Source organism: Bufo gargarizans, chromosome 6, assembly GCF_014858855.1.
Source record: "Bufo gargarizans isolate SCDJY-AF-19 chromosome 6, ASM1485885v1, whole genome shotgun sequence".
NCBI classification, from domain to species: domain Eukaryota; kingdom Metazoa; phylum Chordata; class Amphibia; order Anura; family Bufonidae; genus Bufo; species Bufo gargarizans.
Genome location: NC_058085.1, coordinates 346582752 through 346605969, shown reverse-complemented (window position 1 = coordinate 346605969; position 23218 = coordinate 346582752). Strand labels below are relative to the sequence as shown.

General features: G+C 38.8%; 1 protein-coding gene across 2 annotated transcripts; it reads left to right on the top strand.

Moving 5' to 3' along the window:
• Positions 1-7282: 7282 nt before the first annotated feature.
• NKX2-3 (NK2 homeobox 3) lies at positions 7283-22861 on the top strand. 2 transcript variants are annotated; one of them, XM_044298042.1, is made up of 3 exons: positions 7283-7411; positions 18604-19169; positions 20973-22861. In XM_044298042.1, the coding sequence occupies exons 2-3, from the start codon at positions 18836-18838 to the stop codon at positions 21596-21598; spliced, it is 960 nt and encodes a 319-aa protein (XP_044153977.1). In that variant the 5' UTR covers positions 7283-7411; positions 18604-18835; the 3' UTR covers positions 21599-22861. The 2 variants fall into 2 exon arrangements, with proteins under 2 accessions (XP_044153977.1, XP_044153976.1); XM_044298041.1 differs by having other exon boundaries at positions 20970-22859.
• Positions 22862-23218: the final 357 nt, after the last annotated feature.

The window sequence follows — 23218 nt, the reverse complement described above, 5'->3', positions numbered from 1 at the left end:
CCATGTAAATAACATCACTCCACCCACTTTCCCATGTAAATAACTTTCTTCCCTTCAGCCCTAACATACAGTCCCAGTTAAATAACTACAACTCCCAACATTGCTCTGCCACTCACACTGAGTAATCTACCCCTTCACTTACCTCTCCTCATGTAGCAGACCTTGTGACAAACTCCCCTCTTTTGAGTTTGCCACGAGTGCTTGGAGAGGACTACTTGCCAGCCTCTTACCATGTGATTACGGTCCCATGTTGTATGCACCGGTTTTATGCAATAGCGGCATAGTTATATAAGTTCATGTATTTTTCTGTCTTTGGAATTTTATTGTATGTTATGTGAGGGTACCCAGATAGCTAATTTTAGTGTATTCGTTTAGTCTGAGTGCCATTCACCTAATAATATGCACTCAGATTTGAGCTATCTGGGGATATGTTAAATGTCTGTGTTTACTGTAAGGGTTGTGACATTGTATGTTTAAATGGTGATATCTGTTCTGTTGTCCCCACATGTGTATTGGCGATTTCCCTTTATCCTGAGAGATAATTTAATTGCTCCTCGGGTGTCTCCAGGGCAGAGAGGAGGAAACCATGATGCATTGTGGGGATGTATTGTGTCTGTGTATCCTGAATTGCTGCATATCTGTCCTGTATCACAGTCTTCCATCTGGTCCCCTAGGGGAGTGTCCACCAGATGGGGACCTGCATAAATACGGGCGGGTAGCCCTCAATAAAGAGTTCCTGTTTTACCCTTTACCATGTTGAGGCTGGTGTTTGGGTAACTGATCGACACTGGGGGATTGCTATACGCTGAAGATTTGCTATACTACCCTGGCATAACTACTAGCTCTTGTAAGAGCTGTTCCACATCTCTGGATGTAGGAGAGGTTCACCCACTGGAGCCTGGAGCCTTGTCGTAGGTCCAGGGTGGGTAGGAGACGGTGAGACCTCAACCAAGCTTCGGCGGTTCGTGGGGTCTGCAGCGCTTACGGTGTCAAGTGGAGTGCTTGGAGTCCTCGGGAAGCACTAGGAGCATCATTCGACGGAGGTACCCGGTCGGGGTGCTTGGAGATCCGTTACATTGGTGTCAAGCAGTGGGATGGCGTCCTAGTGCGAGGAGAAGCAGCTCAGAGACACCGGTAACGTGTGGAGTTACAAATTGAGGGCAACGCTAGCACTCATGCAGCGCCCCTGGGAGCAGAGGTATCCTGCGACTTGGAGCAGACAAGTATGGAAGACTCTGAAGATGACTGGCTGGCCGAGGTGAGGCAGCGAGTGGCCCAGTATGGAGATAATGTGTCCATGGATATATACCAGGCCATCTGGAACCAGGTCACAGCCAAGCGACACGCAAGGATGGAACGAGAATTCCGACTGGCGAAAGAGAGAGAAATTGCCCAGCGGAAGGAGTGTTACAGCAGCCGAGCAGAGGCTGCATCCGAGGAGGTTAGCAGTCTCCCCCTGAGGCGGCCAGAGGAACCCGAAGTAGGGGTCCTCATAGACTGGTCCTGTGAGGAACCACAACAGGCAGGTGGAGACGGGACCGAGGGCTCTCCACCGGGATGCTGGGCAGCTGGCCCACACCCTCAGCAGCAGCCGGAGTTGCCAGGTGTGGTCGCAGGTGGTCCTTACTCGCAAATGTTGAGGGACCTCACAGACTGGTCCTGGGAGGACCCACAGATGGCAGGTGGAGATGGGACCGAGGTCTCTCTACCGGCCCTACAGGGATGCTGGGCCGCCTGCCCAGATCTCCAATGGCAGTGCATATCACAGGGAGAGGAGACAACCGGTCTCTCTCCCCAGCGGCAACCTGAGTTCCAGGGGGAGGAGATGCTGGGTCCCTCTGCCCTACAGCAACCAGAGTCCTGGGGAGGAGAGGCAACTGGCCTCACCTTCCAACAGCAGCCAGAGATACCGGGAAAAGGGGAATACAAACCCCTCTACACGGGCGCAGATGAGACCGCGGGCTCGGTGCCAGTCCTACAGGAATGCTGGACGGTCGGTCCAGATCCCCAGCCATCTCCGCAGGGATACCAGGAGGAGGAGGTAAGCGAGCCCTCCCCTTCCCAGCTACTTCCCAACCGAGTTCTGGGGGCAGGGGATGAGCCTGCGATACCCACTGATCCCTTCCCAGCGGAAGAGCTGGCATCCGGGCAGAGCGCCGCTAGCCTCTGCTCCATCGACCCCCTTGTTACAGGGCTGGCTTGCACCCCCCTCACCCCAGCAGAAGAGCTGGCATCAGGGCAGAGCGCCGGTAGCCTCTGCTCCACCGACCCCCTTGTTACAGGACTGGCTTGTACCCCCCTCGCCCCAGCAGAAGTGCTGGCATCAGTGCAGAACACCGCTGGCCGCTGTTCCCCAAGTAGCCCCAGCGGTTTGCCTAGCTGCACCAGGGAGACTGAGGATGCGGAACTGTTTCACCACAACCTGGGACCTACAGACCAGCACTGTCCCTGGTGGGTGAGCTACCCTGTTAACTATTTACCGTGGGTGGGCAACTCTGCTAATGTTTCTTTGTGGGTGGGCTTCCCAACTAATCTAGGTACTGACCGACAGGAGGTCAGATACCTGTTTAGTCTTAACCCCAAAGTGAAGATATGTGACAAACTCCCCCCTTTTGAGGTTGCCACGAGTGCTTGGAGAGGACTACTTGCCAGCCTCTTACCATGTGATTACGGTCCCATGTTGTATGCATTGGTTTTATGCAATAGCGGCATAGTTATATAAGTTCATGTATTTTGCTGTCTATGGAATTTTATTGTATATTATGTGAGGGTACCCAGATAGCTAATTTTAGTGTATTCGTGTAGTCTGAGTGCCATTCACCTAATAATATGCACTCAGACTTGAGCTATCTGGGGATATGTTAAATGTCTGTGTTTACTGTAAGGGTTGTGACAATGTATGTTTAAATGGTGATTTCTGTCCTGTTGTCTCCACATGTGTATTGGCGATTTCCCTTTATCCTGAGAGATAATTGAATTGCTCCTCGGGTGTCTCCAGGGCAGAGAGGAGGAAACCATGATGCATTGTGGGGATGTATTGTGTCTGTGTATCCTGAATTGCTGCATATCTGTGTCACAGTCTTCCATCTGGTCCCCTAGGGGAGTGTCCACCAGATGGGGACCTGCATAAATACGGGCGGGTAGCCCTCAATAAAGAGTTCCTGTTTTACCCTTTACCATGTTGAGGCTGGTGTTTGGTTAACTTATCGACACTGGGGGATTGCTATACGCTGAAGATTTGCTATACTCCCCTGGCATAACTACTAGCTCTTGTAAGAGCTGTTCCACCTCTCTGGATGTAGGAGAGGTTCACCCACTGGAGCCTGGAGCCTTGTCGTAGGTCCAGGGTGGGTAGGAGACAGTGAGACCTCAACCAAGCTTCGGCGGTTCGTGGGGTCTGCAGCGCTTACGGTGTCAAGTGGAGTGCTTGGAGTCCTCGGGAAGCCCTAGGAGCATCATTCGACGGAGGTACCCGGTCGGGGTGCCAGGAGATCCGTTACAGACCTCAACACATCTTCTTTCCAGGACTTCTCTTCACTGCTGAGCCGTCCTCTCCTGCACTGGTCACATGATGGTGACATCATCACAGGTCCTTTTCAGCTACTGCATTAGAAACTGATCACATGGACTGTGATGTCATCAAAGGTCCTTCATCTCTTGCAGGGCATTAGATTAAATTGTATTGCCATCCTGAGGACAGCAATACAGTTGGTATCTATCTGGCAGGCAGGACATTCTGGGCCTGGGACAAAACATCAGGGGCCCAGGCCCCGAATTTTTTAACCTAACAACGCCCCTGATCTAGCCTATGTGCACTTTAGTGCAGAGGTCCTGCATCTATACCCAAAAAGAGCCAGAGAGAAAACCGCTACATGGACGGGAGACATCCAGTATAAATGAGAGACATCCGGCATCCAGTACTGGTGTACCATATGACAGAAATTATACTGTAGAAATCTATGCGATTAGTTCTGGCAGTAGTTTCTTTCCAGCATTTCTGTACTAGGGGAAAACTATAATATATGGCTGGATAAATTGGAACCCACCCTTAAAACAATAGAAGTGAACCTAGGACCAGTAACCATAAATCTAAGTTCAGTTAGTTGAAAAATGTGAGGGCCCATACACTGTTCTTGCATTAGGAACTCTGTGCTATTTCCCCTGATAGCTTGGCCTCTTTGAACATATATGTTAAAGCATGAGAGTGAAGGCCAACAGCATGAAGAGAGTGAAAGCCAGGCAGTATACTGTATAGAAGATTCTGTAATCATGGACCATCAGGTCTACATCCACTGCTTCTCTTCATACATACATTGAGAGAAACCATAACATGCTGGCATCCCGGAGACATAATAAGAAAATGCAAAACAGAAGCCTTTTCAATAGCGCTCCATGTGAACTGGATACTACGGTATATATGTCATGGAGTGAGTGGAATGGAAAGTAGTTTTCTCATCTTCTATGGAAGAATTTGTCTGGTCAAGCTTGCTTGAATGCCTTGTTGCCCAGAAGTGTACAGTATACAGGTCATAATAAAATGTAGCAGAGGATCGGGCATTGCTAGAATATCAATACACTCTGTGCACCATGGGAGGGGTGGTAATATGAAAAATATTTCTGTGAAAGTACTTTTTGGAGTAAGGCTCTGATCACATCCTGTTCATCATTAAACGGTTACATATCATTTCCATAGAGGAGCTTTCACCATAAAATGCAATGCAATCTGAAAGCAGCATGTTATAGAGCAGGAGGAGCTGAGCAGAATGATATATATTTTTATGGTAAAAGATTCTGTCAAACCTGTAATTTATACATTTGCTTTTTCCACCTCCTGTGAACAGTTATTGGTACAGGGTGGAGGTGTTATCAGTGACTGACATCTCTCTCTGCATGCACACTTATACACACAGTGCTATCAATCACTGCTGTTCACAGAGCAAAGATGTAAATGTATATATTTATATATATATATATATATATATAGTCCAGAAAAATGGGCGGCACTCCAGAGAAAAGTACAAGTGAACCTTTATTCACCCAGGTGGTGCAACGTTTCGGCTCTGCACTAGAACCTTGAAAAAGGTTCTAGTGCAGAGCCGAAACGTTGCACCACCTGGGTGAATAAAGGTTCACTTGTACTTTTCTCTGGAGTGCCGCCCATTTTTCTGGACTATACATTGGGGTAAGAAGCCTATTCCCCTGGAGACGTGCACCCTAGTCTCATTGGATTGTGTACCAGTGCCGCCATTTTTTCTTGGTATATATATATCAATCTGCTCAGCTCCTCCTGCTCTATAATATGATTGCTCTGCATTTTGTGGTTAAAGGTCCTCTTAACTTGCTCAGTGGTTAGCTCTGGTGCCTTGCAGCGATGGGGTCCTGGGTTTAAACCCAACCAAGTACAACATCTGCATGGAGTTTGTATGTTCTCCCCGTGTTTGCGTGGGTTTCCTCCGGGTTCTCAGTTTTCCTCCCAAACTCCAAAGACATACCGATAGGAACTGGAAATAGTGAGTGATGATAATATCTGTGAAGCGCTTAGGATTATAACAGCGCTATATAAATAATTATTTTTATAATTATATGGAGTTTTATTGGAATTTTTACTGTATTATTAGGGTTGGGTGCACATATATCAGTTATGTCCAGCCAGATTATTATTATTTTTTTTCGGAGCTGGACACAACATATATGTATGTTCACTTAGGTCCGACATCTATAGATTGATAGCTCCGCTCAGCATGCAATGCTTTTTCTGTCCGCTGCTGTTTGACAACTGATATGCTGCATCTATATGAACAATCCCATAGACAGTTATGGGATCAGCCCTAGCTCCAGTTTCCCTTCTATGTTTTCTGCACCAGAGTGAAACTGAACTGGATCATCGGACATATGTGAAGGAGCCTGCAGTAGTACTTCTACTGTATTATTAGTAGTAGTAATTAGTAGTAATAGTAATAGTTTTGAATTAATAGAATTTCCCCCCAAAAAAAGAAACATGGTTGTGCATCCACATTCTATGTAGCAGTTTTGCATTATTTCTTATTTTTATTATTTCTTTTACAGTAAAAGTATTATCAGTTGTAGTTATTTTTAGTTTATTAATTATTATCAGTAGTAGTACTATATATTATTATTAGTAGTAATAGGAGGAGTAGCATTGTATTAATATTAGTAGTAGTGTTGAAATATTATTATTATTATTATTATTATTACTATTTAGTAGTATTCATTGGTTTTATTATTAGTAGTAGATTTAGTAGCATTGTATATATATTAGTGCTAGTCTTGTACATTATTAATATTATTATTAAAGGGAACCTGTCACCGGGATTTTGGGTATAGAGCTGAGGACATGGGCTGCTAGATGGCCGCTAGCACATCCGCAATACCCAGTCCCCATTGCTCTGTGTGCTTTTATTGTGTAAAAAAAACTATTTGATACATATGCAAATTAACCTGAGATGAGTCAGGGACAGGACTCATCTCATATTAATTTGCATATGTATCAAATAGTTTTTTTTACACAATAAAAGCACACAGAGCTATGGGTACTGGGTATTGTGGATGTGCTAGCGGCCATCTAGCAGCCCATGTCCTCAGCTCTATACCCAAAATCCCGGTGACAGGTTCCCTTTAAATTATTGTTACTATTTAGAAGTAGTACTGTTGTAGGTATTATGAGTATTAGTAGTACCATTGTATAATTACTAGCAGCAGTAATGTAATTTAATATGTTATTACTAGATTAGTATCACTAATTAGTAGTAATATTGGTATTATTAAGAGTATTGATAATGCTGCTGCTGCTATTGTCATTATTATTATTATCTATTACTATTTTCTGTTACATTTTTTCAGCTTTGGCAGTGGCTGTGATTACAGTTAGTTCAGCATGCTCCATCTAATAAACTCCCCTGATGTTACCTTGCAGGCTGTTATAGAGCAGCAATATTCTCCTTGTATAAGAGGCCTGTACTTGTCTGGGGCACTGGTTGAGAAAAGGTGTAAACACCATTAGATCATTTCATAGCCCTTGTAATAACACAGTTCTATATACTGGGGGGGGGGTATTATTTATGTTGTATTGCACAGAATTCCTTGACTCCTCTTGAGTAGACTGGAGCAGATTGTCTAAGAGCAGAAGGGGATATTTGCACTAAAGAGAGACAAGACAGAACCAAGATCTCCTGACAAGGAGATAAGAGTGAAGATCCTAGGCCTGGGAAGCTCTCACTGCTCTCACAAAGAGCCTGGAAGCAGGGAGAGAAGACAAGGAGAAAGAAGCCACCCTGAAGATCTGGAATAGACTCCTTCGGTCCCCCAATACTGACCTATAGATCTCCATTATTGACCTCAAGACTTCGGTTATGTTGGGGACTCTGCAAAAAATGCTCCAGACAGGAAAGAGGTAAAGACATTTCAATTCCTAGCTAGAAATGTGCACAGATTATATTACTATAACTACTACTCCCATGAATTCTAAGCATTGCTGTGATGATGACCAGGGAGTAAATAATGGTCAAAGACAGTATTGTGAGGACCGCACTTGATAGTCATCTGAGAAAATTAGGTCATTAGTTTGAGAAACTGAAAGTCCATGGATACCATGGACTTTCTACATTTCCAGGAATTTCTTGGAATTGTAGACTCTCAGGAGCATGTGGTGCAGACCCTGCAGTGAATGACAGGAGAGGAGCACAGGCATCACAGGCCCATCCATGCCATGCAGAAGGAATGGAGGAAAGAAAGACTATATCCAACACATAGTTCTGCTGTTAAGACCAGGATCCAGTAGCACAGTGACGTCATCGTGATGATGTCACTGAGCAGAGGATCATCTGTTCCTTAACTGCAAAGAGTTTAATGTCAAGAATGCAGAACTGCAACTAGAGAGTCTATCTATTTATGTATCTATCTATCTATCTATATCTATTATATATACATATTTTTTATATCTATGTTTCAATATCTAATGTCTATAGATCTATCTACTTATCTATATCTATCGATCTATCTATCTTCTATCTGTATCTATCTTTTTCATATCTATCTGTTTCATATCTCTATCCATCTATATATGTCTATATATATTCTATCTATCTAATTTCTATCCATCTATCTACCTATCTATAACTATCTATTCTACCGATCTATATCAATCTATCCATATCTATCTATCTATCTATCTATCTCTATCTTCTATCTAGCTGTTTATTTATCATTCAATACATATATATAGATAAAATAACATATTTCCCAACCTATGCGAAAATATAATATAGTAAATGCATCTATTCAAAAATCAGTAGTTCTATCACTGTGCAGATAGGTAGACAGATGGTGGATAGAGTTGGAGAGAAGGTTTTGTTTGTTTTTTATTTCTTTATTATATGTAGTAATCCATTTCTCTTCTGCTTCAGGGAACACATTGTACAATATAAAGACTCCTGTTGTTAATTGTAGTAAATTGCATAGGTGATCACTTTGAGTTGGGATGATGATGATGCAGAGTCTGATATAAGGACTGCAGTGACTATACTCCGATCACAAGCTGTGGTAGAGATATTAGAGATGTGGCAGCAGGAAGCCGGGGATCTGCTGTTATCTGCAGCCTGCCGGGAAATAGCGGGCGGCACAGGCGGCAGCTGGAGGGGGATATGGCAAGTGCTAACAGCACAACGTCAGCTGAAAAATAATAATAATAATTATTATTATTATTATTATTGATTATAATTAATCAATAATAAAAAAAGAGTCACAATAAAAGTTTCATTTCAGTACTAAATTATTATTTGGATTATTATTAATATTAGTATCCCTTACGATTTCACATGATATACATTTTTTATTGTATAAACACCACTTTACCTATACATAGAATATCATTATTAGTAACAAAAAAATCATATTTGTAGTAGCATCTGCATTATTATTATTATTTGCATTCTTATTAAATAATAGCATGTTATTGACCATATATAATGTGCGCCAAATAAATACCATAGTAGCAGGCTTATAGCATTATTGATAATATTAACATCATCAGGGTTCTCAACGCTTCATAAATTAAGTATTGTATTAGGTTAAATGAATATTGTTATTACTCGAAATAGTAGAATGTATTATTTAATTAATAAAATATTCAAAGTGAGTGTTGTATATTATTATTATTATTATTATTATTATTATTATTACCACTACTGCTACTACTTTGTATTTATGGGGTTTACATGCTATTTGTCTTTATATGTATTTTATATTTTATAATTGTTTATTGCAGCAAAAGAATCACCACTCATTGTGAACATTGCGATTATAGATTAGATAGATAGATAGATAGATAGATAGAGATATGAGATAGAGATATAGATAGATAGATAGATAGATAGATAGATAATGTGTATGTATACATATTTATAATATATATATATATATATATATTAGTGCTAGTTCTATAAACAGTGATTATATTATATCCCCGGGTGCTGTAATTCTAGTACAGTCTATAAAGCTGATTCTGCTTCTTATTAGTTACTATACTAATGATTTACATAAACACTGCTAATTGTGAGGAAATGGAAATGACCAAGTTACATGCTTTTTTCACATTCAAGAAATACTAGTAGGTGCCGTTGTGGTTGCAGAGATCCCTACATGTATATTAGCTTATATTAGCACGATGATTGTGATGATAGTGGTAGTAGTAGTGTTGAAGTAGTGTTGGTAGTCATTAAAGTGTAATATTACTAGCTGCAGTAGTAGTGGTAACTTAGTGTAAAATAGTTGTTATAACCCAGGTTAATGCACATTAGGGTGGCCATTGTAGTAGTAGTTTAGCCTTGGTGTAGCAGTATAACTAGTTGCAGCAGTAACTGGTAACTAGCTGTAAATGAGGTGCTATTAGCCAGGCTAATGAGGAGGAGGAGGAGGAGGGTGAGGGTGATGATGATGATGATGATGATGATGAAGATAGCTGTGAGGACAGGTCAGAGGGGAGGACACGTTATCTGCACTTGTAGAGGAGATGTGCAGATAATTAGCTCCAGTAACAATGAGCAGGTAACATGCAGGTATTTGTCTCTGGCGCCTGCTCCTGACAACACAGCCCCAGCTCAGACACAGCCGGACAATGGTCACCGGGATCAGGAGCACTTTCCCTCCCTGCTAATGCTTCCCACCACTACTGTCCCCAAACTATGTCACCACCTCCCAGGAAACCAGTTTATTATACTGCTACTGGTGATAAGAAACCATTAATCATAAAAATAATGTGGTGTATAAGGGGTTAATATTTATGCATTCAATTACTGCAACACTTAAATAGTTAACATAAATATTTTTTCTTTCTGCACTTTATCTTTCCATAGATAGATAGATATGAGATAGATGATGACTGGATGGATATGAGATAGATAGATAGATAGATAGATAGATATGAGATAGATATGAGATAGATAGATAGATAGATAGATAGATAGATAGATAGATACCATTGTGTGTATGAGATTACTTAAAATCTCATCCACGTTGTTGGTACTATAAAAAAAAAACTGCAACAAATCCGCAGGGTATCCTTCCCATGTAAATTTGCCCTAATTCTCTACTAAATGCTCAATCCAGTGCCCAGGTAGGAACAATATCTATCTCTATAATATTAGTGCCTGCATTGACTCCCCTAAAAACACCATACAATGTAGTCTCCTTGTAGATTTCATAATCGCTTCTAATTCTCATTCTTCTGAATTAAATGTAGTTCCTTTGTTCTCAGGACTACAGCAGCATAAAGATGTGAAGATTATCCAAGCAAAGAAAAAATAGCTGCTATTTTGTATAATTATTATTTATACTTTTTTAAAAGCAGCGAATTTAAGGCGGATATAAATCACCTTATTCTATTGATAATGATTAGTAGAAGTATTAGTGTATATTATGTACTATTATGTATTATGTAGTATTAGTGTATAATATGTAGAATTGTGTTAGGAATTATTCTCGCTGCTTGTACAGGTAGTAGTATAATTAGTCATCCTGATCCTGGAAGTAGTCATTTTAACTTAGTGTCAATTTGTTGTGCTTCTGTTTTTAATTGTTATGTGATTAGTGTCATACAGGTGAAACTGGAAACATTAGAATATCGTGCAAAGTTCATTTATTTCAGTAATGCAGCTTAAAAGGTGAAACTAATATATGAGACTCATTACATGCAGAGCGAGATATTTCAAGCCTTTATTTGTTATAATTTGGATGATTATGGCTTAAAGCTTATGACACCCAAAAGTCTAAATTTTGAGGTCCCCTTTGCTCAGGGGGTATGGATTAATTAGCTGACTAGAGTGCGACACTTTGAGCCTAGAATATTGAACCTTTTCACAACATTCAAATTTTAAGCTGAATTAATGCAATTCCTTTTAATTTGCATTACTGAAATAAATGGACTTTTGCAGGATATCCAAATTTTTCCAGTTTCACCTGTATATATCATGATGATATATAGTACTAGTAGCAGTAGTATATACTGTTATCAGTAGTACTAGTTAGTAGTGTTCATTTGATATGTATAATATTGTTTATTCTAATCATTATTTATTATAATATTATTATTATTATTTTTATAAAACTAGTAGTACTAGTACTTGCAGCTATACATTATTTTGTATATTACAAGGTAATTTCACACTTATCAGATCTGTTGTAGACGTTTCTGCTAATCTCCCATTTATCGAAATGAGGTTTGCATAAAACTTGTGCGCTTGCTGGAGAAGCAATCCCATCCAGATGAATGGGGGTTACTATTATATATATATATATATATATATATATATATATATATATATATACCCTAGCGGAAAGGCAGATGAAGTAATAGCATTTAGGTTGAATTCATGTGTTTCAGAATTTTGAAATTTGTTGCAAATATCTAAGCCTATGAAATAGAGTATCAGATAGTTTTAGAGTATCAGCCTGTTTTGGTGGAAAGCAAGTAGATTTTTACAAGTCCAATTCAGAGTAGACAGAAGTCTCTGTGTGAATACACCCTTAATGTGTATCTGATCTTAGCACTGTTAACACTATAATGATTTGTAGTATTAATAGTAGTTGCAATAATCACATAGTGGGGGGCCTTTAAGTACTCATATTAGTGTAATACTTTTATATTATGTTATTATAATACTATTTCATTATTGTTGGTGTTGTTATTATGTTAATCAGAATCTACATAATGATTACAATCACTTTATTTCGATTCTCCTGGTGTTCTTGTAGTTACCAGCAGAATATGAGGTGATATAACTATTTGCTGAGAAGTGACAGATAGCTGGATCCAGTCTCTGCTCCTCCACATATAAAGATTCAGCTGGTTTCCCTATAAACACATAAATCTGTTGCAAAAAAATAGAGATACAATCTAGTATTTGTCAGAGGCTCTACCTTATGTCTGCGCTGACAGTACAGTGATATATCACACCTCAGGAGAGGCAGCATGCAAGTTATAGACAAATACATACATCTTCTGCTGACACCAGGTGACACCCACTTCCTCTACTCTGCTCCTGACAACCGTAGCCTTACACTCCCAGGCCTATTCATGTATACAGGACTAGTACATAATAATCATCATATCACACTATGCTATACTGTATTATACAATGATAATACAAATGATCGTTCATCATCATTTAATATTCATACTATATTATTTTTATTATTATTATCATCATTATTATTATTATATGACACTACATATTCATCATATATACAGTATTAATTAAACATCCTAATAAAAATACTAATCAGATGATATCAGGCCAATAAAAATTATTGTTCACCATCATCGTCATAAATGATATAGTAATACTAACACTAATAATAATAATAATAATAATAATAATAACGGAATACCTCTGTTTAGAATGCACAAAACAATTTTTCAGGACAGTGATGATGGTGGTCCGATCAGAGGATATATATATATATATATATATATATATATATCCTATATAATTAGAAGTATTTGTTGTTATTGTTGTTATTATTATTGCTAATACAAATAATATATCAACTCTCATCAACTATTAGCCACAAAAGTAAATACATATAAATATAATATACAATATAAATATGGATATTTCTTGTTTGAAACTGGCATACAGAGCTATTGCAAATTCTTAATATTTACCGTGATGATAACAATTATAATGATTTTTTTAAGTGCTTTTTTTATTAAAAAAATGTCTTGCCACCTCTTCCATTTTTTCTTTTTTTTTGTATTTTATCCAGTTACTTCCTAGATAATAATAATTAATATTATTAGTAGTAGTAGTACTGTAGTATTCGTAATAGTAGTAATAGTAGTAGTAGCAGTAGTAGTAGTAGTAGTAGTAGTAATAGTAGTAGTGGAAGTATTATAACTAACAATTTTTAGTGTATTATTAAATTATTGAATGACCCCATTTGTGTGGATCCTAGATCAGCGGGATGTAGAGCTCGGTGTTGCCTGCTTCAATACAGGTGGTTATATTTTTCTATAGTCTATTTTTCAGCATCAGGACAAAGAATCAATTGCATTTCTCGGTACAGGGGACATCCGATTAGGTATGCAACATTATTTATTTACAGATTCCCTATAAATCTGAATCGAAGTATGGCCCGTCTATATATATTTATTTATTTGGTTTCTTGATACGACCCTGTGCATGGAGAAAACATCCATATGGTGATAAATTGAATACAGTCTAAAGGCTGCACTGAGGTTATCCCAGGGCCTGTATACATATGGCTATGCACTACAGGAACTGGCTGGATGTGTGAGGAAGGCCAGGCCGCCCCAGAGGATGTCACACTGATAACACTGTAATTGTTATCACATAGAGACACTACTCCCCCCATCATGTCACTTACTACAGGTCCAGATACGTCTGCACACACCTCTCAGTGCTGAGCTAGAGCTTCCTTTATCCTCCATACCATACAAACTATACAAAGTGATGATGAGAATATTGTACTAATGCACAGGAGCATAAGTGGTTGTAGAACCACTGGTCCCAGCACACCTTCTCAGCCTGTCCACCAACACAGAGTAAGAGATCAAGTTATATTTAGGCTATATACAGTAGTAGATGTATAGTTACCTCCAAGCTTTCACTTCCATTACAGTGCAGGCAGGGTGTGCACACAGGTAATGTGCAGTCCTGACAGCAGAGATAGGACTGCATTACAGACATGTCACTCCAGCAGGCAGCAGCCTAGTCATATAATGTCACAGTGCACTGACAGAACCTCATGTCACTGCTCAGTATGAGGACACAGCTTCATTACCATATAATGTACAAGGCGCTGCACTTCTCTCTATACAAATCCCCCCAGATTATCATCATATAGGACTGTGCTGGATTCCAGTCATTTCTCCAGCAAGGTGGGAGTTGTAGTTTCACAGCAACCACAGGTTCTAGACCACTGATGGATTCTCATTCCACCTGCACCGGGGAACTGTGTCCCAGTACATCCCAGTATGCTCATTACCAACGGGGATATATATTTTTATTATAATCGTGTGTTTGTGTACTCTGTGAATACTGTCTACTGTGTGTATGTGTGAGTGCACGCAAGTCTTTGTATATGACTGTGCATATATGTTTATATATAATTTAATTACAATATTCATTATATTTATTGTATATATGTGTATGTACTACCTATGAGATGTGAGTTTGTATATTATGATATATCCAGATATATACAGGTGTTTATATATATAGTCAGATAAGTGTGTGCTGTATACTCTGTGTTCGTATTTGTATTTGATATGTGAATAGGTGTTTAGGTTTGTATGTGTCTATATTTCTGGGTACACATATGTGTGTGTATATTGGAAATGTATATGTGTGTGTGCGAATTTGAATTCAGATAAGTGTGTGCCGTATATTCTGTGTGCACACATGTAAAGATTTCTATATGTGTATCTATATTTCTGGATACGTATATCTATATGTGTTTGTGTGTATTCAGATACGTGTGTGCTATATTCTGTGTTCGTATCTATATGTGATATGTGCCATAGGTTTGTATTTGTGTGTCTATATTTCTGGATACATATATAAGTGTGTGTGTTTGTGTGTTCGTATATATGTATAAGTTTGGGTGCAGTGTGCGCTGTATACTTCGTGTTTGTATGTGTATGTGATATGTGGACAGTGTCTATATTTCTGGAAGCATACATGTGTGTTTTTATATTGGTCTATATTTCTGGATGTGTATATATATATATATATATATATATATAAATATATATATATATATACATATATATATTGGCAATGTATTGTTTATATTTGGATACAGATAAATGTGTGTTTGTAAATATTGATCCATATAGATGTTTGTGTGGTGGGGGTAGGTACTTGTAGGGCAGGTTAGTGTTTCTCCTTGTATCCAGTGAACAGTCAGACCAGTAATTGCCCATTATGATGTGATTAGGAGCTGCAGCCCCTGCATTAGGCTTGTAAACATTGATGATAAAATCTTAAAACACAGACAGAGCTAATCCCTGGGCTGCACCGAGCACTGGACGTACACCGTGTGAGCAGGAGATATAATTACTGGCCTATGGACAATGCTCTACTGTATATGGCAGGATCTCCACAATGGGGCAGATAGTGAGGGCTCCAACTGCAATTAACATTCTTGCAGCCAATCTGTGTGAGTGAGCGGCAGATAATGGCATCATCACAGGCAAGGCTGTCAGGCCTGATCTGTGGACAGGGCTGATCAGGACCCTGCAGACCCAGATAACCAGCTTCCTCCTCTCTGCTATGTATAGAGGGTGAGGAAGGGGCTCAGCTTCACAGATCTCCAGTGAGAGGTCTGCTAGTCTGACTGCAGATTATCTATGCTCTATGGAACATACTGCAGGGAACATGGATCTGCTAAAGAGATTGATATGCAGTCCCATACAATCAGATGATAAGTCAGAATGAGTATTGTGATAGCATTAAAGAGATGTGATGGATAGATACACAGATAGATAGACAGACAGACAGACAGATAGATAGATAGATAGATAGATAGACAGACAGACAGACAGATAGATATGAGATAGATAATAGATAGACAGATAAATAAATAGATAGATCGATAAATAGATAGATAGATAGATAGATAGATAGATAGATAGATATGATATAGATTGGATAGATGGATGGATAGATAGATAGATAGATAGATAGATAGATAGATAGATATATAGATAATAGATAGATAATCGATAGATATATAATAGATAGACAGAGATAGATAGATAATCGATAGATATATAATAGATAGATAGACAGAGATAGATAATCGATAGATATATAATAGATAGATAGACAGAGATAGATAATTGATAGATATATAATAGATGGATTCATACCGTGTATAATTACAACCTCCTTTCCTCGTCTTTACATTTACTAAATTCTACCCCTGGTCATGTTCCCTGCAGTAATTTAGATTTATATCTCAGCTCTTTCCCTAATGACATAATTATGCAGGAAATGATTATTACAGCTATTAACAGTTAACCTTCTAGCTGCCAGAGGGCAATAAGCAAGACCATACAAGAGTTCCCAATTACCAGATTACATCTCTGTATCTATGTAACAACAAGGGGTGGAGCAGATGAAGCCAGGACAGCTCAGTCCCCATACCAATATACAGTAAATCAGCTGCCATTATAATAATTCTTCTAGTTCTTCACCTGATGTGTTACATGGACCACCCTGCTCTCTCACCTGTGTAAACTTGGGTTGTAGCAGGAGGGACTCATTGCTTCTTCTCTGCTCAGTGAAGTTCCGCAATTAGCAAGCTAAGGTGATATATACTATTATACTAGATATATATAAAACACACAGTTCTGCAGACGAACGGGTAGGTGGCAAGAGGGGGGTCATTTCTGTTTGCTGCATCCCCGAATCATTTAAGTACATATATATATATATTTAGGTAGAATTCATATTTTATTCCATGCCATAAAATCCAATTGGATTAATATCAGTGGATATTGATTGGTACCAGATAGATCAGTGAAAACATAGAAGTTGTAATTACAGAGCAGCTACTTATCTCTTATCAGATCTTTAACCAAGTCCAGATCACTAGGACAGGGAAGCGATAGAAAGATAGCTAAATATATATATATATATATATAGATATGAGATAGATAGATAGATAGATAAATAAATAGATAATATATATATATAGATATGAGATAGATAGATATATAATATATATAGATATGAGATAGATAGATAATATATATAGATATGTGATAGATAGATGGATAATAAATATATATATATATATATATATATATATAGATATGAGATAGATAGATAGATAGATAGATAGATATGAGACAGATAGATATTAGATAGATATTAGATTGATTGATTGATAGATAATAAATGGATAGATAGATAGATAGATAGATAGATAGATAGATAGATAGATATTTAGCCATAGATAATGTTCCACAGCACATATAACATGTATACAGTGCACAGTCTGCAAATAAATCACAAAGCGCATTTTATTAATGTAAAATAGAAACAGATTCCTTGTTACATAAAGCACAATGATGGCCGCACATCACATCCCTGCATCCAGTAAGACGCAAAACGGCATTCTCCTTGTATGTCCAGTATAACTTGTCTGAAATGTAATGATTATTTATAAATAAAAATACGGAAAAAAAGTATTAAAATGCAAAATCAAATGAATTCTAGTTTAAAATTATTAACAGAGGTAAATCGCAATAACGGCTATGCTGTGATTACTAGATGTAGTATTATTGTATTACTATTGGGAGCAGTTTGCCTACTGTCATGTGTGCTATTATTTACAGAACAGAAATATATAAAGGACCATAATTATATAGATTGTATGGAAAAAGTAATGACTTCAGTACTACTTTCTATGAACAGTCGAACTGAAGGGATAATAGATAGATACAGATATGAGATAGATAGGTAATGAGATAAATAGGTAGAACCTAATTGGGATTTAAACATCCAACCTTCCTATGGATATAATGCAATTACTACACACATACACACTCACATACACACATACACCATCACACACATACACACACACATACACATACACACAGACACACACATACACACTCACATACACACACATACACACACATACACACACACACACACACACATACACACACTCACATACACACTCACATACACACTCACACACACACTCACATACACACTCACACACATACACACTCACAGATGTAGCAGAGCTGACGTTATCTTTTTATTACTGTATGTGCTATGGTTACATCTTTTACCTGCTGTCCTGTAAAAAAGTGCAGAGAGATGATTAGTGAGTTGTGAACCTACTCTGCTACTTGTGTACATACTCCTATCATCCTCACACACAAGGTTAGTATTTGGAGCCTGGTCTCCAGGCCTGATCCTCCTGGGATCCTTCCTCAGCACACAGGACTCTTCCTGGACACAGTTGTTGTTGTAGGAGGAGGTTCTAGGAGCAAAGCACCAATCACAGATCCAACTCTTAGATTTTTTTTTTCCTTTAAAGGCCTGCATGATTGACAGTCTCCTGGGATGACGTCACCAGAAAGGGTGGGGTCTGTGGAGCAGGCAGTACCCCATGCCTCAGCTATTCCCAACCCTGCCTGTAACAAAACCCAGAGAAGCAGAGGCCAGGCTAATGGAGGCTATGTAGAGTGAGGACTGCAGCAGTGTCTCCTGGATCGTCAACCCCCAGCACAGGATTTATCCACTATCTGGACTTTATAAAACCTGACCTGATGATGTTACCAAGTCCAGTCACCTCCACACCATTCTCTGTGAAGGACATTCTCAACAGGGAGCCCCAGGGGCAGCAGCCACCCCACTCCAGGGGGCACCTGGCACAGGATCTGGAGGCTGAGTTCAGCCAGGCTGCATGCATGCTGGGGGACAGATCTGTCTACACAGACAGCAATGACAAAATCTCCTACCTGAACTCTATAGGGACAGCAGAGGGCCATGGAGAGGTAGGGATCTCTCCTGAAGCCTATGTACATGCAGCTCTGGACAACTGTACCCCGAAAGAAGAGGAGGATGAGGAGGAAGAAGACTCTCTCAGGGACAGGGGTCACAGTGAGTCAATCCATCAATATATCATAACTGTTCAGGATATTACTGTTCTATTACTGGTAGTAGTAGTAACAGGCTAAGTGATAATAATCTTAGTTATATTTGTAGTAATAATATAAGTAAACATAATAGTAGTCATATTACTGGCAGTACTTATTTTATTAATAAAAATAATATTTATTTATTTCACTCACTTAAGTAATAATAATATTGGTAATAGTATTATTATTATAGTAGTAGTTATCGAAGTAATATTAGTAGCAGTAATTTATTCATATTGGTAATAGCATTATTATTATTATTATTAGTAGTAGTAGTATTGGTAATAGTAACATTGGTACTAGTAGTTGCAGTGGTACTTATATCAACAGTGGTCATCGAGTCATCGAAGTAGTATTCATTTTTTATTTGAATTATTAATAAATTAGAATTGGTATTAATATTATTATCATTATCGGTAATAACATTATAATCGCTTTCATTATAAATTGTATTGCCTGTATTATAAGAAGTGATAGGATTTATTATATGAGGAGTAGCAGTAGCAATAATAGTAGTACTTTTTACATTAGTAGCATTATTGTTTTTAGTAGTAATACTGTTATTAAATAAGTATAATTGCGGCAGTGTTGAAGAGTCAGTAGTGATAGTATTATGATCAGTAGCAGAGTTGTGATGGTGGTTGGCTATAATGAGGCCTATAGTACTACCTCCCGGACACTCTGGATCAGTCTCATCCTTGTGTCTATTTGTTCTGTGCTGCTCAACCAGACAAGCGCAACATGGAGGAGATGAATTCTACTAATTGTTGTTTGCAGAGTCATTATTAGGGACTTGTCACCTCTAATGTCTCGTCCTGTGTTCTGCTGAATTATTATAAACCCAAACCCTAGATAAAGTGCTCCAGTCCTGTGGGGGAGGGGAAGGTCAGGTTTCTGCAGTCAAAATGTAGTATACTGAAAAATAATATAGAAAGTAGTATACAAACAATATTAGTGCAATTTGATAAAAAAAAATGAGTAACAAAGACAAAAGCCTGTAAATAGGTAGTAGCAATAATAACATTATAATAATGATATAAAACTACTACTACGCGTGTATATAGCAAGAGAATAAGAGGAATAATAACATAAAGATATAAAACTAATATAATATACTATATATATATAGAGAGAGAGAGAGAGAGAGAGTAAGTGAAATGATGACATAATTATTAAAGGTACGACTACTAATGGATGTGTGTATATGTATAGAGAGAGACTAAGTTAAATAATTACATAATTATAACATATATATATATATATATATATATATATATATATATATAATATAATATAGGAATACAAAGGTGTGTGCGTGCAGAGAAAGAGAATAGTGAAATAACAACAAAACTATAATAAAGATTTATGGCAAATATGATATACTACTATACACCTGCGTGTGTGCGTGTATATATATAGATATATATATATATATCTACAATATCAAAATAAAATGTATTTTTATTAATAATCATAAAATGTTAGTACTATAAAGTTAAAGTTAAGAAATAATAATACATTATAATAAAGTAAAAACAAAAAAACAAAAAACAACAAAGAGTGAAAACAATAATAACAACATTTTATGAGGACCAGAAACTTCACGTTTTGCTTTAATTTCCTTTTTCCAGCCCTCTGTATATTAGACGATTACTATGTTGCAGTGTATATCTGGATACATTATTGCCTCAGTGTCTGTAGTGTGTATATATATGTATCTGTATGGTGTAGCAGGGTTTTCATGGTTGTCTTCTCCACACAGAAGCTTGCTTTCTGAAGAAATCCCCCCATGATGAAGACAAGCAGGAGGACCTGGACAGGCCCAAGCAGAGGAGCCGCAGGAAGCCCCGGGTGCTCTTCTCCCAGGCCCAGGTCTTTGAGCTGGAGAGGAGGTTCAAGCAGCAAAGATACCTGTCAGCCCCAGAAAGGGAACACCTGGCTAACAGCCTGAAACTCACCTCTACCCAGGTGAAAATCTGGTTCCAAAACAGGAGATACAAGTGCAAAAGACAAAGGCAAGACAAGTCACTGGAGATGGGCAGCCACCACCCACCTCCACCACCCAGGAGGGTGGCAGTGCCAGTGCTGGTGAGGGATGGCAAGCCCTGCATTGCTGGCAGCCAGAGCTATAACAGTGGTTATAATGTAGCTGCCAGCCCCTACTCTTATAATAGTTACCCTACCTACAGCTACAACAACAGCTCTTCCTACAACAGCAACTACAGCTGCAACTACTCGGGCATCCCTTCCATCCAGCACAATGCAGGGACTAATCCATTTGTAAACATGGGCAACCTGAGCCAGCTGGGCAATGCCTCCCAGCCACAGAACCACACAGGGGCATCCCTGCCATCCTGCCAAGGGACACTACAAGGGATTTGTGCCTGGTAGGACTGCTGGGACAGACATTATGATGTATTATTGGATATAGGAAATATATAAATCTATCTATCTGATCACAGGAGAGATCCTCGGGATCCAGTGCTCTCTGCTGTGTGGCCTGTGGAGTGTCACCAGCATATCAGATAAATTGCAAAGAGCCTTGTATGAACCCCACCAGGATCCAGGTGAAGCCTTAACCCTTTATATCTCTTGCTCCAAGACTGCACATGATGTATAGACAGCAATAACTGCAGGCATAGTAAAGAAGTGCAACCCCTTCTGTGCCCATCCTACCCCAGATTTTAGAAGGTGCCACCTGTCAATGTCAGCATTCTGGTCAAATAAACACTTATTTATGTTAAGCCAGCAATGGACTACTGGACTACTACTCTCAGCAGGCTAACAGAGCATGTTGGGACTTGTAGTCGTTTTACAGTAGTTGAAGATTTGCCTGCAGCCAAAGTATTCCACAAGTACAAGCAGTCAATTCCTCCAGAGATCATGAGAAGATTTATATATAACGCTGACAGGTCTGCACCCCACCCCCATAGAAGTGGCATGCAATTTGTGACTCAACAAATGTTACCGTGACACTACCCACGGACTATATTGGGAGTGGTAGTTTCATAGAAGCTGTACAGCCACAAGCTGCAGACCACTACTCTGAACCCCCCGATGTATATATTGACCGATTCTAAATTCATAAACATATATGAACCTACCATATGTATGCCGACAAGCAGGGCTAAGTGACAAAGTCAACTCTGCTACATCCATATCTGTGTATGTACCAGTAGTAAGCCCTTGCCCCCTGTTTCCCTGTGTGTTGCTGGAAATCCTTATTTATCAGTATATTCCTGTTTGAGTTACATTATGCAGCATTGATCTGTCACCTGTGACTCTCCAAGCTGGTGAGAAGCTACAGCTCCTGGGTGCACAGGCAGGCCATGCTGGGAGTTGTAGTTACCCAGCAGCTGGAGAGCAGTAGGTTTCAGGGCCCTATGTGTACAGTATTCTCTGTTACCGTTGTCTGTATCATAGAAAAGAACGAACACTAATTGTACAAAAGCCTGTTTTATTACTGTACAGAGCACCTTCTACTTCCTGACAATCTCCAGGTGAATGCACTAGACCCTGAATAAACGAGGTGCAATATCCACTGTGTGTGTCTGTGTGTGCAGGGGGTCTCGATCAGGGGTGCAGTCTTCATCTGTAAGGTTTAGACCTATCCGACTCTGTCTATGTCTGTCTATCCCATATCTATCTATCTATCTATCTATCTATCTATCTATCTATCTATCTATCTATCTATCTATCTATCTATCTAATGTGTATATTACTATGGATGCAGGGACGCCCATAGATCTGTCTCTATTTGTAGAATTATTTATCAATCTGTTTATACTAAATATTTACCAAAGTTATATATTATTAATACTTATATTTAGGTGAAAGTAAATCTATCTATCTATCTATCTATCTATCTATCTATCTATCTATCATATACCTGTCTATCTATCTATCTATCTCATACTTATGTCTTGCAGGGACATCCATAGATCTGTCTATATGTGTAGACCATAGTAAGAGAAGTACTACTGCACAATCAGGGTTAACATGCAAGTAAAA